Here is a 13,208-nt window from a genome sequence, read left to right on the forward strand (position 1 = left end):
CTTGCAAAGGCTTTAATAACATCATATTAAAGTTTTAACGTAAATTTTAAAAGTTAAAATTATTTCTCTAAAATAAACTAAAGTTAAAAAATAATTTCCTATTTGTCTTACCAGGGCAGATTTAGAAATAATTTTGTCATTATTATATTTTTAACTTTTTTTTTTTTTTTTTTTTGAACACTTGATGAAAGCAAGCCACCAAAATTAATTAATCTGGGCTTACGCTGAGTTTGGTGGAAGCAATTAAATGATACCCCTTAGTCATCTGCCATGGAACTCATTTTTCGCCTGTGGGCCAGATCAGATCACCCAAGTTGACTGTTCTTGTGGGTTGACATTGAGCTGCAGTGATTGGTAACTTGTCAGAACAAGTTTGGTTTGGGTGAGCTGTTTCATTTCATTATTTCTGGCTGCCCTTTTGTTTTCCTCTCTATTCTTCATCTCAGTCTTGTATTTTCATTATCTTCTTATTACCCCGGTGTAATTTCTCGTCATTTATTGGAATATAGTTTCTGGGTTCCAGTTGTATTGGGTTCTTCGCATGCTAGGCCGGTAAGGGCGGGATGAGACTTGATGATTCGATGAGTTGTTGTATGTATAGGTAATTCTGGTGCATTGGTAATTTGTCTGATCCTCAAAGAATCTGAAATTTTCCTGGATTTGGAGAGAGAGAGATGAAGGATTTTCCTGGAACACCTGGGACTTGGACTGGGCTTATTCTTAGGATTTCCCAGTGCATGTTTGCAGCTGGTTCGATTGCTTCCATGGCAACTACTTCCAGCTTCTTCAGTGTCACAGCTTTTTGGTATTTGTTCTTCCCCAACTCAACTCTATTTTGTTTCTATAAATTTCTTTTCCGGGATGTCTCTTCTGTGTGAGATCTTTATTTCATAACCTCTCTAGTTGCTGTATGAATTTTATTCGTATGTTTTTCATCCATAATGGGATTAGAAATTCCGGTGATTTGACAGTTAGAATATGAAAAGATCAGAATTCTTAACTTGCCTAATAGATGTGGTTGAGCCTGATATTCTTGATTACAAACAACTTGATTTTAAGTTGGGTACAGTTTCTTAAGGTTTCAGTAGAAAGAAGCAGTTTTTAAAAACGATTAGAGATTCAAAAACAATAATAAGGATCCCTCTGGGATTTACTACTATGATCTCTTGACCTCCACAGAGTGGGTAACCGTTCTTCCCCATGTTCACTGATTGATTTCTCCTGCCTTTATTTTCAACTTTGGAGTATGTTTTGCTGCAAACAGAGCTGCATTTTTTGGAGAATTCTTCCGGCTTTGTCTCCATGAAAGTCCTTTAAACTGGCTTGAACAATCTACACTTACGATTGTTTTCCCTCTTAGAGGTCATCCCATTTGCTGTCACCTCCTTCCCAAATTGCTGAATCTGCAAATTTGAGGAGGTTGACTGTTGATTGTCTGTAGTTATCCTAGGGCAAGAATTTCTTAGGGATCATATCTGGAAGTCTTTGCTAAACGGTATTGATGCCATCCCATGGTCTAAGAGTTTACCTTTCCATTCCACAAGGGCCCACCCTTATGACAGCATTCACATGGGTGCTTGTTTTTCTTAGCAGTTACACGAAATGGAAAGAGAGAAAATAAAGGAAAAGAAAAAAAAAATATTGCTTGTTAAGATGGGAGGCTCCACTTTTCAAGAGAAATGAGAGGATGACTTATTATACAAACTGATAATGTTTCGGGACCACCGATTGGTGACCAGATATTCTCCAGACTAGTCATGTGCTTCTCGTTGAAGTGATCTAGCTTTGTTCATTCACATGTTGATAAAAAGTCTTGGTGTGGTTCATTCTGCATATTTTGTGATTCAGAAGGCTTAAAGATGTGGAACATTCCAACAACAGAACAAAGTTATGATGAACTACTATTTAATTTATTAGCTAATTATGCTGGACTAATATTGCTCAGATTGCTTGCCCCCAAAATGAGAATATTTTGAAAACAATAATTGTTCAAAATTGTTTGATGAGAATACTGAAGGTTGAGCAAATCAAAAGTCATATTTGAGTGAACTCCATGAATCACCAGTCTAGGAGGTGAACCATGAGCAGTGGAAAGTTCAACACTGCATAGATCATGTCAAACAATGTGAATTACTACTTAATTTGTTATTGGAAGGCTCAAATTTGGTGTTTTTTTTTTCTTTGTGTTGCATATTTTTGTAATCAGTTAGATATTCCACCTGATTTAAATTTTAAATTGGAGAGAAAGATCTAGTTGTTTCCGTTTTCTCCATTATTATTTATGCATTTCTTGTCAATGTACTTGTTTTCCTTTATAATAGGTTTTTATGATTTTACAAGAACTGAGTAAAAATTAAAATGATGTCCAAACAGAGGACTTTATTACAGCTGAAGATTTAACCTTGGTGTACACAACCCACTTTGCTGGTCGAATGTATGAAATACATTTTTGTGAACTTTTAGCTGCCAGCTTTCTCAGGCAGAAAAATTCAACTCAGCTTAATTCAGCTTATCTGTGACATACCAACTAGTTATTAGTCTTGGCTATATATTATGCCATTTTGCTCTAAGGCCACTTTTTTCTGTTAAATGTTGCTCCTGTGGCAAACCTCACCCCCTTTCCCCTCTTTTATTAAATCTAACTTAGTGGCAGTACATTTTGGCAATGAAGCAGAGGTCTAGACTTCAACCCTTCCCAATGTTTAAGTGGCTTGGTGTAAGGTGGAAGGACAAACTCATATCAACTAGGGTTTGCTTCATTGGTAGTTAGTGTAAATGTTTTTCCATCCGAGTGAATTACTTTTAATAAATATGTTTTTTTTTTTTAAAAAATATATATATATATATAGCTCTTGTGCCCTTTCTGTTCTTTAGCTTTTTTTTTATTTTTTATTTTTTTACTTTTCCAATTTGGTTCTTATTGCCCTTGTTATGGCTTAAACTATGTGGTTTTTCACTTGTGCAGTCATGGGCCTCGACTGATAATGAACTTACTACTGAACATGAACTTACCACTGAATTGATTCACTCATCTTTTCAAGAATTGATGCTACCTTGAGGTTCTCACGATGCATTCATGTGTTATGTTTCTTTCTTCTTTGTTGTGATCCACCCAATTCTAGCTCTGGTTCTGGGCTATCCATCTCCATTCTCCACATTCTCATTTCAGCTACTCTATCTAAGGAAGTTCTTGTAGTGCATGCTTGAGTAGAAATAAAGTTTGTTTAAGCATACCTCAGTTTTACTTGGCTCTACCTATTAAGTTTAGCTTAAAAAAGGGGGGTTTTTTTTTTTTGGTCATCTGAATTGTTGCTTTACTTCCTAATTACTAGTCCACTACCTACAAATGTTTTGCATTTTGTTTGTGGTTCTATCTTCTTGAAATTCCGTTTCTTGACTTGCAAGATGTTAGACCTTACACTCTCAAGCCATGTTGCCCCTGCAGCTACTTGATCGCATCAATGGGTTTGCAAGTCATTTGGAGCTTTGGGCTTGCTTTCTTAGATGCATATGCCTTGGTGAAAAAGAAGGTCCTCCACAATCCTGTTTTGGTCAGCCTCTTTGTAGTTGGAGACTGGGTCAGTCTCTGAAATTTTTAATCATTCTTGGCTTCATGAGTAGCTCAAAAATGTCCTATTCATTCTGTTTTTCTTTTAATTTTATTTTAATATCATTAACAGGTTACAGCAACATTGTCCCTTGCAGCCGCCTCTGCATCTGCCGGCATCACAGTCTTGTACTATAGCGATTTTGGAGACTGTGATTTCGGGAAGGAATGCCAAAAATACCAGATTTCAGTTGCATTGGCCTTCCTGAGTTGGATAATGATTGCAACCTCTTCCCTAATCATGTTTTGGCTTTTAGCTGCAGGTTAAACCTTCCTTTATTGGGATATTCTATTTGCTGTCTTGAAACGCATCTGTCATAAAAATTTAGATCATTTATATACTGTGAATAGAAAAAAAGTATAGCATTCCAATACTCGAAACATTCTTTTTTCCTTATCCAAAGTTCCTTCTTGGTTTTTCTTGTGAAAAATAAAAAATAAAACTGCAGTTCATCAACAAGAGGTGGAGAATTCTTGCCAAAGGCAGAAGTGCTTTATTGCTTCTTCCATTAGGAACTGCAACATCTTATTTATGTCCAGGTTCCTTTAGTACATAGAAAGGAGGTAAATGAGCTCAAATTGCAAGCAAACTGGATTTGTACTTCTGTGAAATTTTTTAGGCAACTATGCTTTGATTCATTTCCTTTTCACGAGGGAAGTATGTTATCATCAAACATGGTAGGCCATTTTTGTGCAAATTTCCATTTTGCATACGGGTATGGCAATGGCACTGTCTCCCTTCAGGATTAAAGCTTGCCCACAGTAAACACCCCAGTGTCAATTGATTCATACAGCTAGCCTTAATCTGTAAACTCCCTCTTGAGATTCTGCTAGTTTTGATTCTTGGTTAATCATCACCTTTTTAGTATGAACCAAACCAGGCAGAGTGAATATCTGACGTAAAGGATGAAGAATCCTTATTAATAGATCTGCTTGTTCTCTTTAAAATCAGCAAAACAATCGCCACTTGTTCATGTTTCCACTGTCACACACGGATTGCTCATCAGGGTGTCTCCTAACCATGCTATGGGCATTCAGACAAGGTTAATTTTGGAAACAATTTGAGGGTATCCTCTTGAGAAATCTAATTCCATTCCTAACAGCTAGTTGACGTGATTCAATAACTTATACTCCAAAAGATGATAAAGTAGCGGCAACGAGAGTTTAGGAGCAATGAATTGGAAGGCATCCAGAAGCTTGATTAATACAAAGAAAGTGACCACAGCCTCATCCAGTTATTCCCTTGGAATGAGAAATGGGATAAAGAAGTGGCAGTGAGGGAGTGTTGTGGTGAGTGGCAGCCCTGAGAATGTTTAATGATGAAATGACCCATATATAAACGGACAAAAGACGATTCAAAGAAATAGTCCTAAAGGGAATAAAAAAGGCAAGATGGGAGGAGAGGAGAGTTGCCAACCAAACCAAGTGGCAGGGACAAAGTTGGTTTACTTGTTGGTTCCTTGCTTTTCTTTTGGTGGGCACCACTGATTTTGAGAGCCTAACCCAATTTAATTTGGAACCTCAACTTGAATCCTTCTTTGCATTCATTTTCGAGATGCCCACTTGGGCATCAATCAGTCTAAGAAAATAGCATCACTGGGTGGATAGAATCCATCATGATTCATAACTGAATACCACACACCTCAACGTTAAAATTTTTTATTTAAACTTCATGGGGTCGAGATCAGTAAATAACCCTTCAACTAGCACAGAAGTACTAGAACTATATCAGAAAACTCCTCCTAGAAGACACCCTACTCTTGTAAAATATCAGATGCTAAGGCCATTCAGCAGGGAAATTACTTAAATTGCTTGGAGTATATAATAAAATACACATTTGATGGACAAAGCATGAACCGTAAGAGAGGAAAAAGGAAGAATATTTTCCAATTTCCATCAACCACTAAAAGTACCACTCTTTTCACTCTGCTAATAATATTCTCATGTCAGATCAATTCCCTCATAGAAGTTTGATTCTATATACGTTGCAACAGTACGTTTATTCTAATGGATATTGAGACATAATCTATTCCACCATTGATAGTGACTAACCAGTGGATCTAGGCTACCCCAATTGCCAGATTTCCTGAACCCAAAGAGATGCTGTAAGGGATTTTGTCAGCTGATGCATCATGAACTTTAGATGATGTAAAAAACAACATGGATGAAGAGGTGTAGATGCTAGATGCTAACATTAATATAGCACAGAAACTATGAAATTACGTTCTCAATTACAAAGGCTACAACAATATTAACAAAATAAAAATATTCCATTTCTTTTCTGAGTTGCTCACAGGATTTGCATTCGGCTATGGGAGGCTGTACGTGTAACAGTTGGCCACCGCTGGGGACATGGGTGCTTGGGCCGTGCGCTACTATGAGGTAGAAACTGTCCAGGAAAGAATTCAAAAAAAAGTTTTAAAGAATAAAGATAAAAGAGATGGAGTGTCCAGTTTTGTGTCAATATGATATCATAAACTAATAAAGCCATGAGCCATCAAATGAATCCTAATTATTCCAGCATAAAATCAAGCTGCAACAGGGAATGATTCGCAAATGAAAAAGTGAAAAAAAGAGAAGCAAGTTCCTTAACAAATCTCATTCTTGAGTGATTGATTTGATACTGCTTACGACTCTATAAACCAGTAAAAAAAATTATCTGTGAAATTTTCTGGGAATTATGTTTTGGAGGAAGAATAAATTATTAAACAAGCTGACAAAGACATAACATCATGTAAAAAAGAGGAATCAAAATCTTAGTAAAAGTCAAATTTTATTTTCATAATAATGAATTTTCTATTTCTATACTATTTTAAAAAATAATTTAAATATGTTAACGAACGGAAATGAAATTAATTTCTCATTTTCATTCTTTATTTCAATATTTCAAAATGGTAACACAAGATTAATTTAAAAGAATCTCAATAGAACACTCAATCCACTAACAGAAAATTATAAATACACAAACTCAAGGTCTTGAAAATAGGACAAGAAATGGTGCACAACCTCGTTACATCATAATAACAATCAAACATTAATAATAAGTTCGGAGAGGTCATGAAAATAACCATCAAAGTTGACAAGAAATAAGAAACAAGAAATAACAATCAAAGTTAACATGTAAGAATACTTAAGCTTCGTGTGGGATAGTGGCCTATTTTTTATTTTAACTAGGAGTCAAGTCAATGCCATAATTTTTTAAGGGTGATTTAGTATTGTGAAAGTTTTATTATACATGAAAGAAGTTCTTAAGTAAGCCATAAAACTTTTACAATAAGCAACATTTCCTAAACTTTCATGCATATTAAACTTTTTTTAAAATCATAAACTTTTTCAACGAAATTAGTCAAATAGGCATAAAAGCTCTTATTGAGCTTATAAAAAAACTTTTGGCTTCTCAAAAGTCAAACCAAACAGAGTCTTAGAAGTGTTCATTAAAGGATGAAAAACTTTTTTATTAGCTCAATGATTCTCCTAATTATATTTTGACGATCACAAAACAAGGTTAAATGCACTAACAACTTTAAGTCAAATGAAATTTTCAAGTTTCAATGATTTATTCCAAAGAAAGCTCAAGTATCCTTGTGAGAAATCAAACGACAAGAAGAAGTGGACAACTTAAAGACTTAAAGTGTCTAGGATATATTATAAGATGGTTTCTATTGATGCATTTATGTCTAAATTTTTTCTATGCACTCTAAGATATATTTTTCATCCTTACCTGAACTTAAAAATTATATTTTACCTTTAAATTGGATGAATATGCATTTTATCTCAAAACCTTGGTCTAATTCTTACAAAATTGATTTAAAAAGGGTTTTAAATGTATTATACTAGTTATTGGAATCTTGGAACAAAACCCTAGGAGCCTTTCTACATTTTTTGGTGCAACTAATTACGAGCGCCTTGAACTAGTCAAATTGATTGGGGAATCAGCTCAATCAGTTGGGGAACTGGCTTAACTAGTTAAGCTCACACGTTCGAGGAATGGTTGAGGCTCCAAATCATTTTCTCTCTCTTCCAGTAGGTGGTGTATAGTTAGTTGAGGTTTTGGCTTGCTCGATTGAGATTTGGTTGAGGACTAGTCAAAAGTTTGTCGAACCTAAAAAAGTATCAATGGTTATTTATTATGCATTAAATACACCAACAATTAGTCAATCATTTGAATCAAAGTTCAACTAGTCGAGACCACTTTTTGTGGTTTTAGGTGTTTGAGATTGTTTTCTATAAGTTGAAGTGTTTTATTACATCTATTAATAAGAAAACACTTGCATTGAATTAAAATACACTTACTTTCTCTCATTCAAATCATCATTTAAGTGCATTGAATCCAAACTTGCAAAATTCCTTTAGTACACCTTTGAAATCTATCCTAGTTTTCTTTTATATTGATAGGTATTTTTCTACTAAAATTAAGCGTCTTAAAGCTTTATCTACCTGTTCTTTTTTTAGTAAAAAAGATTTCAAGTTGGTGGAAAGCTTAAAGATATTATAGTGCCCTTTGGAACTGGTAAATCCAATTATAAAAGCTTGAAGGCTTGTATTAGAAGCCTTAGATAGTAGAACCATCGCTCAGTTAAGAGTTTAAGTGGATGTAAGCGAATTGCCAAACTACTATAAAAAAAGTTTATATATCTCTTCTCTCTACCTTTTGCTCATTTTTCACTATTAATTACTTGTATCATTCTTTTAATTAATCTTTGCAAAAAGATCCTAATCATCCAATTCACCCCTCCTCTTAGGTGATTCTCCTAATTAAATTAGCTTTGTCTCACATTTTTAATATGCTTGCCATGTAATTCCATAGTGTGAAAAAGCTATGATTTATCCCATTTCATATTTGAAAATGGAATATAGTAAAAGATGAGATATATATTTACCCTCTTTCTCATATTTCATATATGATAAAAACCCTTATAAAATGTGGGACCAAGAGATAACAAGAATACTAATTTATCACTAAATGAATAATTTATTAATTTATCAATAAATAGATATTTATTATTTAGAATGAACATTTATGTTTCTACTACAACACTTATACATGTATGACTTATATAGTGCAACTTTGATAAATAAATGTTCAATAAATTAATAATCTAACTTAAATAATAAAATATTATGGTCCCAACTTGACCGGTTTACTAAGTTAATAACTTTGCTAAATGCATAAGATAACAATTATTTTGGAACTGTTTATCCAAAAAAAATATAAATTAATAATCGATGAAATACATAAACTAAAAATAACAAACAAAAATTCATAATGTAGTATTAAGTAACTTTTAGAATGTCTATTTTCTAAATTCTTCTCTTTCTCAAAAATATGCATCAAAATTTGTTTGGCATCATCCTTAATTTTTTGCAATGCATATAATATCTCTGGCATATTTTTTTTTTTCGTGTATAGTACCAGTAGAAATGCAATACTCTCTTTAAATTAATAAATATCTATTTATTGATAAATCAATAACTCAACTAAGATAATAATTTTTCTTAGTCCTACGAATATCATATGGGGATTTTATTGTAAATCCAAAAATGTGATTGAAATTTAATACTTACAAGCCTAAGAGACTTTATTAATACATAAAAGGTTGTGTATGCATTGCAAAAAACAAAGAATGATGTTGAGTTTCATATTAGGTACAAAGAAAAAGCAAACAACTTTTAAATCCATATTTTAAGAACAATTATTAGAAAATAAAAGTTATAAAAAGTTACTATTATGAATTTTTGTTTGCTATTTTTTTTTTTATGTTCTTCATCAATTATAAATTTATATTTCCTTGAACCCTTGAATATATCTAAAAGAATTATTATCTTATACATTTCACAAGAATATTATTAATTTAGTAGATTGGCCCTAATTGAGACTATAAATTTTATTATTTCAACGAGGTTATTAATTTATTGAATATTTATTTATCGAGGTTTTATTGTATATATATAAAATTTAATAATCGATAAAGAGAGATGAGATATACATTTCTCTAGGACCACAAATTCTTTTCTCTCATCTATTATTTTTTATATTTTTCTCATGTGACTAGAAAAAAAATTATTAAAAATTAAATCTTTGTTTTAAAAAATATAATAGTGTTGTTTGTTTATACAACTTTGAATGTTTTAATTATTAATATTATCAATAAAAAAATAAAAATTACCTATCAAAAACAAATTATAAAGAGATACTTGAACAATACTAAATATGAAAAGGATTTCATAATTTTTTTTTAAATACCAAACATTCCAGATCAATATATTTTCAATTTTCTATTCTTTCACAAACCAAACATTATACTTGGAAAATAATATCAAAAATTAATATCATATCCCATATGTATGTATATATATATTAGGAACAACGAGGATCGTCAAAGCAAAATTCGGCAAACAACTGCCCGATTCTGCAATAATATTCTGCAATAATGGATGAGGTATATGCGCACTACCTTTATGGGATTTGATGGTTTTACATGCATGAGATTAATTGGCATATATGCAACAAAAATATCATAAAATATAAGTTAATCAACTTCGTTTGGTATGATCATAGAAGAATCTGACATCGCATGTTAAAAGGCAACCTAAAATATTGTGATCCAATATCTATATATAAGAGCCAGCTCCTTTAACTAAGTTACAATTATTCCTTGTGAATGAAATGACAAATATTCTAAGTCTCTAAAGCTAAATGCCTGTGCAATGCTTAATCAAGTTTTAGATATTGCATCTAACAGTTATTTTAACATACTAAAATGAAGAATATTTTCTTTCCTTTTCCTCATTTCTAAGTCAGGGAATTGTCCATTAGAAGGAATTTAATCGAGGGCGGAACATGATGCTGTTAACAACATGCAGCTAGAATCAAAACCCAACTTCTCCACCTTGTATCTATATCTACTGATTCATTTTCTGCTCTTTCAGCTTGTGAAGTGAGAAGACGAGAAAGCAGTGAAGAGGGAGCTTATGGCAAAGGAGGGAAGTAAACTTAGCAGCATTTACAGGAGGTTCAAGCCCCACCTCCTCATGGCTTTGGCTCAGTTTGGCTACACTTTTTTATATTTCATAACAGAAGCTTCCTTCAATCATGGGATGAACCCTCATGTCTACATAACCTATCGACATATTGTGGGTGGTTTGGTGACGTTTCCTTTTGCCTATTTTCTCGAAAGGTACATTAATATCTATCTCTATGTATATGAATGAACTGTGCTTACTGTGAAAGTAACTGCGTTTGAGCGGTTGTTTCTATATATGCCCACATTTATATAGTAAGGCTTAACATAGGACTGAAGAGTAACCATTTATATTTAGTAAACACACATATGCATGACTGTAGGTAGTCCCATAAATTTCAGTTTTGCCTGCCATTCATGAGTGAATTGATTCTCTTCCCTATTCTCCTATGCTTGACCTTCACCATATATAATGGTTTAACAACTACTAGGTGTAGCTCACTATCTCAGATATTAGATCTTCACAGGAGTTGATTGATCAGTTATTCTTTCATGCAGAAAAGTGAGGCCAAAGTTGACATTAGCTCTGTTTGTGGAGCTTTTTATTCTCTCCCTCCTGGGGTAAGAACACATAAAAATTATGCCTTTGATTCTCTGAACGACAGTATAGTACTACAGGGCAAAGAAGGCTGATCAGTCTCTTGTTTGGTGGTTACAGGGTGGGTTTGAGTCTCAACATGTATTTTGCAAGCTTGAGATACACTTCTCCAACCTTCATTGCATCTGTGGTCAACACCATAGCTTCTCTGACTTTTATAATTGCTGTTGTGCTCAGGTCAGTGTCCTTAGTCCACCTAAGAATTTATTTGAAAAGACTGGCTGTTTTCATCAGCTCATTAATTAGTTTTCTTATTAAAATCAACTTCATTCAGGATGGAAGTTCTGGATCTTCGAAGTCCCCGTGGAATAGCAAAAGTTCTTGGAACCTTGGTCTCCTTGGCTGGTGTCATGACTATGACATTGTACAAGGGACCCATCATGAAAAGCCTTTGGGATCCTCTTATCCATATTCAGGGAAACACAACCATCCATGAGAACTGGTTGAAAGGTTCGATCCTGACTGTAGCAAGCTGCGTAACATGGTCCATCTGGTATATTATGCAGGTATTTAACCTAAACTCAAAACTACTGAAGTTTCGAAGCAGTTCAGTACTAGCTAAGTTTTTGACAGACTACTATAGCCAACTGAATCCCTAAAAGAGATCACGGCCACCACTCATAAATGATAAGCCATGAGTTTAAGTACCACTACTATTAATGAACTTTGCAACTATTTGCTTCCAACCGAAAAAAGAAATAGTATTTTTCTAATAAACAGATATAAATTGTATCAAGATATTCTATATATAGGTAAATAACGCTTCCTGAAAATTGCAGGCAATTACACTGAAAAGATATCCTGCACAACTGTCTCTGACTACATGGATGAGCTTTATTGGGGCAGCACAATCAGCTGTTTTCAGTGTGTGTGTGGAACACAGTAGGGCGGCTTGGACTATTGGCTTCAACATTGATCTGTGGTCCACCGTATATGCTGTAAGTTTAGGGTTTCCAATAGTCTAATACCCTGTTCCAACTTAAAATTTAGATTTTCACTGAATTCTATTCATGGATCACTCATGGCAGGGTGTAGTATGCTCCGGTTTAATAATCTTCGTTCAACTATGGTGCACAGAAGAAAAAGGACCTGTTTTTGTAACCATGTTTAATCCCCTTTCAACAATATTAGTAGCAGTTTTAGCATATTTCGTCCTTGGAGAAAAACTTTACATGGGAAGGTAATTAAGATTCATATTGTTTCGACGCTTGAGCACATCACCCACATTATAATCCTCACCATAGTTGTAGTTTGAGTCTATATATATGCAGTGGTTTCTGAACTCCAAAAGTTCATCTTTGGCTTCTTCAGCATACTAGGGGGAGCAATTGTCATAGTTGGATTATACTTGCTGTTGTGGGGCAAAGAAGGTGACCAAGAAGCTCAGGTCAAGTCACAAGAGGAATCTTATTCGGTCCGTGATTTGCAAGGGGGCCACAAGACACAAATAATTACCTCAGCTGAAGAGTTACAAAGAGCAGAACCTTAGAGATTTAAATAATTAATTCCTTAGATAAGCACAGCAAAGGGGATCATTATGATGAAGACCAATAAAATCCCAGAAGAAAGTCAAAAGAAAACGAAAGGGGCAAACACAAGAGAAATGAACTTTGTTTCTTGATCACCTCAATCATTTTCGGTACAAGCTTCTGTGAATTAATGCTATTTTTTACACCATGATACAGAGGACTCCATCAAGCTCAGCTTCTAAGTTGACGGAGAGGTTATGATTGTATTTCATTAATCACAAAATGGTGTCCCCTTGTGTTACTAGCTTATTCAGCACATGAAGCAAGATGATTGAATAAAAAAGAAATGCATGTTTTAGATTCACCAAATTGTCCCAAGTTGCCAACCGGTTAATGCTCCTTTTTATAAAAAAAAATGTTGCATAAATATCTTTACGAATATTTTAGGTCATGAGGAAAATATGTTATAAAATGGAAATGAATTTGCGAAAGCTACATGTGATAAATAAATA

The 13,208-nt window shown here is 33.8% G+C and overlaps 2 protein-coding genes across 2 annotated transcripts; both read left to right on the plus strand.

Moving 5' to 3' along the window:
* Window positions 1-297: 297 nt before the first annotated feature.
* Window positions 298-3,998, plus strand: LOC117914094 (CASP-like protein 5B3). The gene is made up of 3 exons (XM_034829284.1): window positions 298-805; window positions 3,446-3,578; window positions 3,681-3,998. The coding sequence occupies exons 1-3, from the start codon at window positions 675-677 to the stop codon at window positions 3,873-3,875; spliced, it is 459 nt and encodes a 152-aa protein (XP_034685175.1). The 5' UTR covers window positions 298-674; the 3' UTR covers window positions 3,876-3,998.
* A 6,568-nt stretch (window positions 3,999-10,566) lies between these two features.
* On the plus strand, window positions 10,567-13,044 carry LOC117915038 (WAT1-related protein At5g07050-like). Its single transcript, XM_034830588.1, has 7 exons — window positions 10,567-10,785; window positions 11,128-11,190; window positions 11,288-11,404; window positions 11,502-11,733; window positions 12,007-12,165; window positions 12,256-12,407; window positions 12,539-13,044. The coding sequence occupies exons 1-7, from the start codon at window positions 10,580-10,582 to the stop codon at window positions 12,714-12,716; spliced, it is 1,107 nt and encodes a 368-aa protein (XP_034686479.1). The 5' UTR covers window positions 10,567-10,579; the 3' UTR covers window positions 12,717-13,044.
* Window positions 13,045-13,208: the final 164 nt, after the last annotated feature.

The sequence above is a fragment of the Vitis riparia genome, chromosome 5 (assembly GCF_004353265.1).
Source record: "Vitis riparia cultivar Riparia Gloire de Montpellier isolate 1030 chromosome 5, EGFV_Vit.rip_1.0, whole genome shotgun sequence".
NCBI lineage: Eukaryota > Viridiplantae > Streptophyta > Magnoliopsida > Vitales > Vitaceae > Vitis > Vitis riparia.

Bases quoted from the DNA above. Each gene is read 5' to 3' on its own strand.
- LOC117914094 (XM_034829284.1), top strand. From the start codon at position 675: ATGAAGGATTTTCCTGGAACACCTGGGACTTGGACTGGGCTTATTCTT. The intron at 806-3,445 runs GTATTTGTTCTT...TTGCCCCTGCAG, and splicing joins TTCAGTGTCACAGCTTTTTG to CTACTTGATCGCATCAATGG. The intron at 3,579-3,680 runs GTCAGTCTCTGA...TATCATTAACAG, and splicing joins TCTTTGTAGTTGGAGACTGG to GTTACAGCAACATTGTCCCT.
- LOC117915038 (XM_034830588.1), top strand. From the start codon at position 10,580: ATGGCAAAGGAGGGAAGTAAACTTAGCAGCATTTACAGGAGGTTCAAG. The intron at 11,734-12,006 runs GTATTTAACCTA...TGAAAATTGCAG, and splicing joins CCATCTGGTATATTATGCAG to GCAATTACACTGAAAAGATA. The intron at 12,408-12,538 runs GTAATTAAGATT...TGGCTTCTTCAG, and splicing joins GAAAAACTTTACATGGGAAG to CATACTAGGGGGAGCAATTG.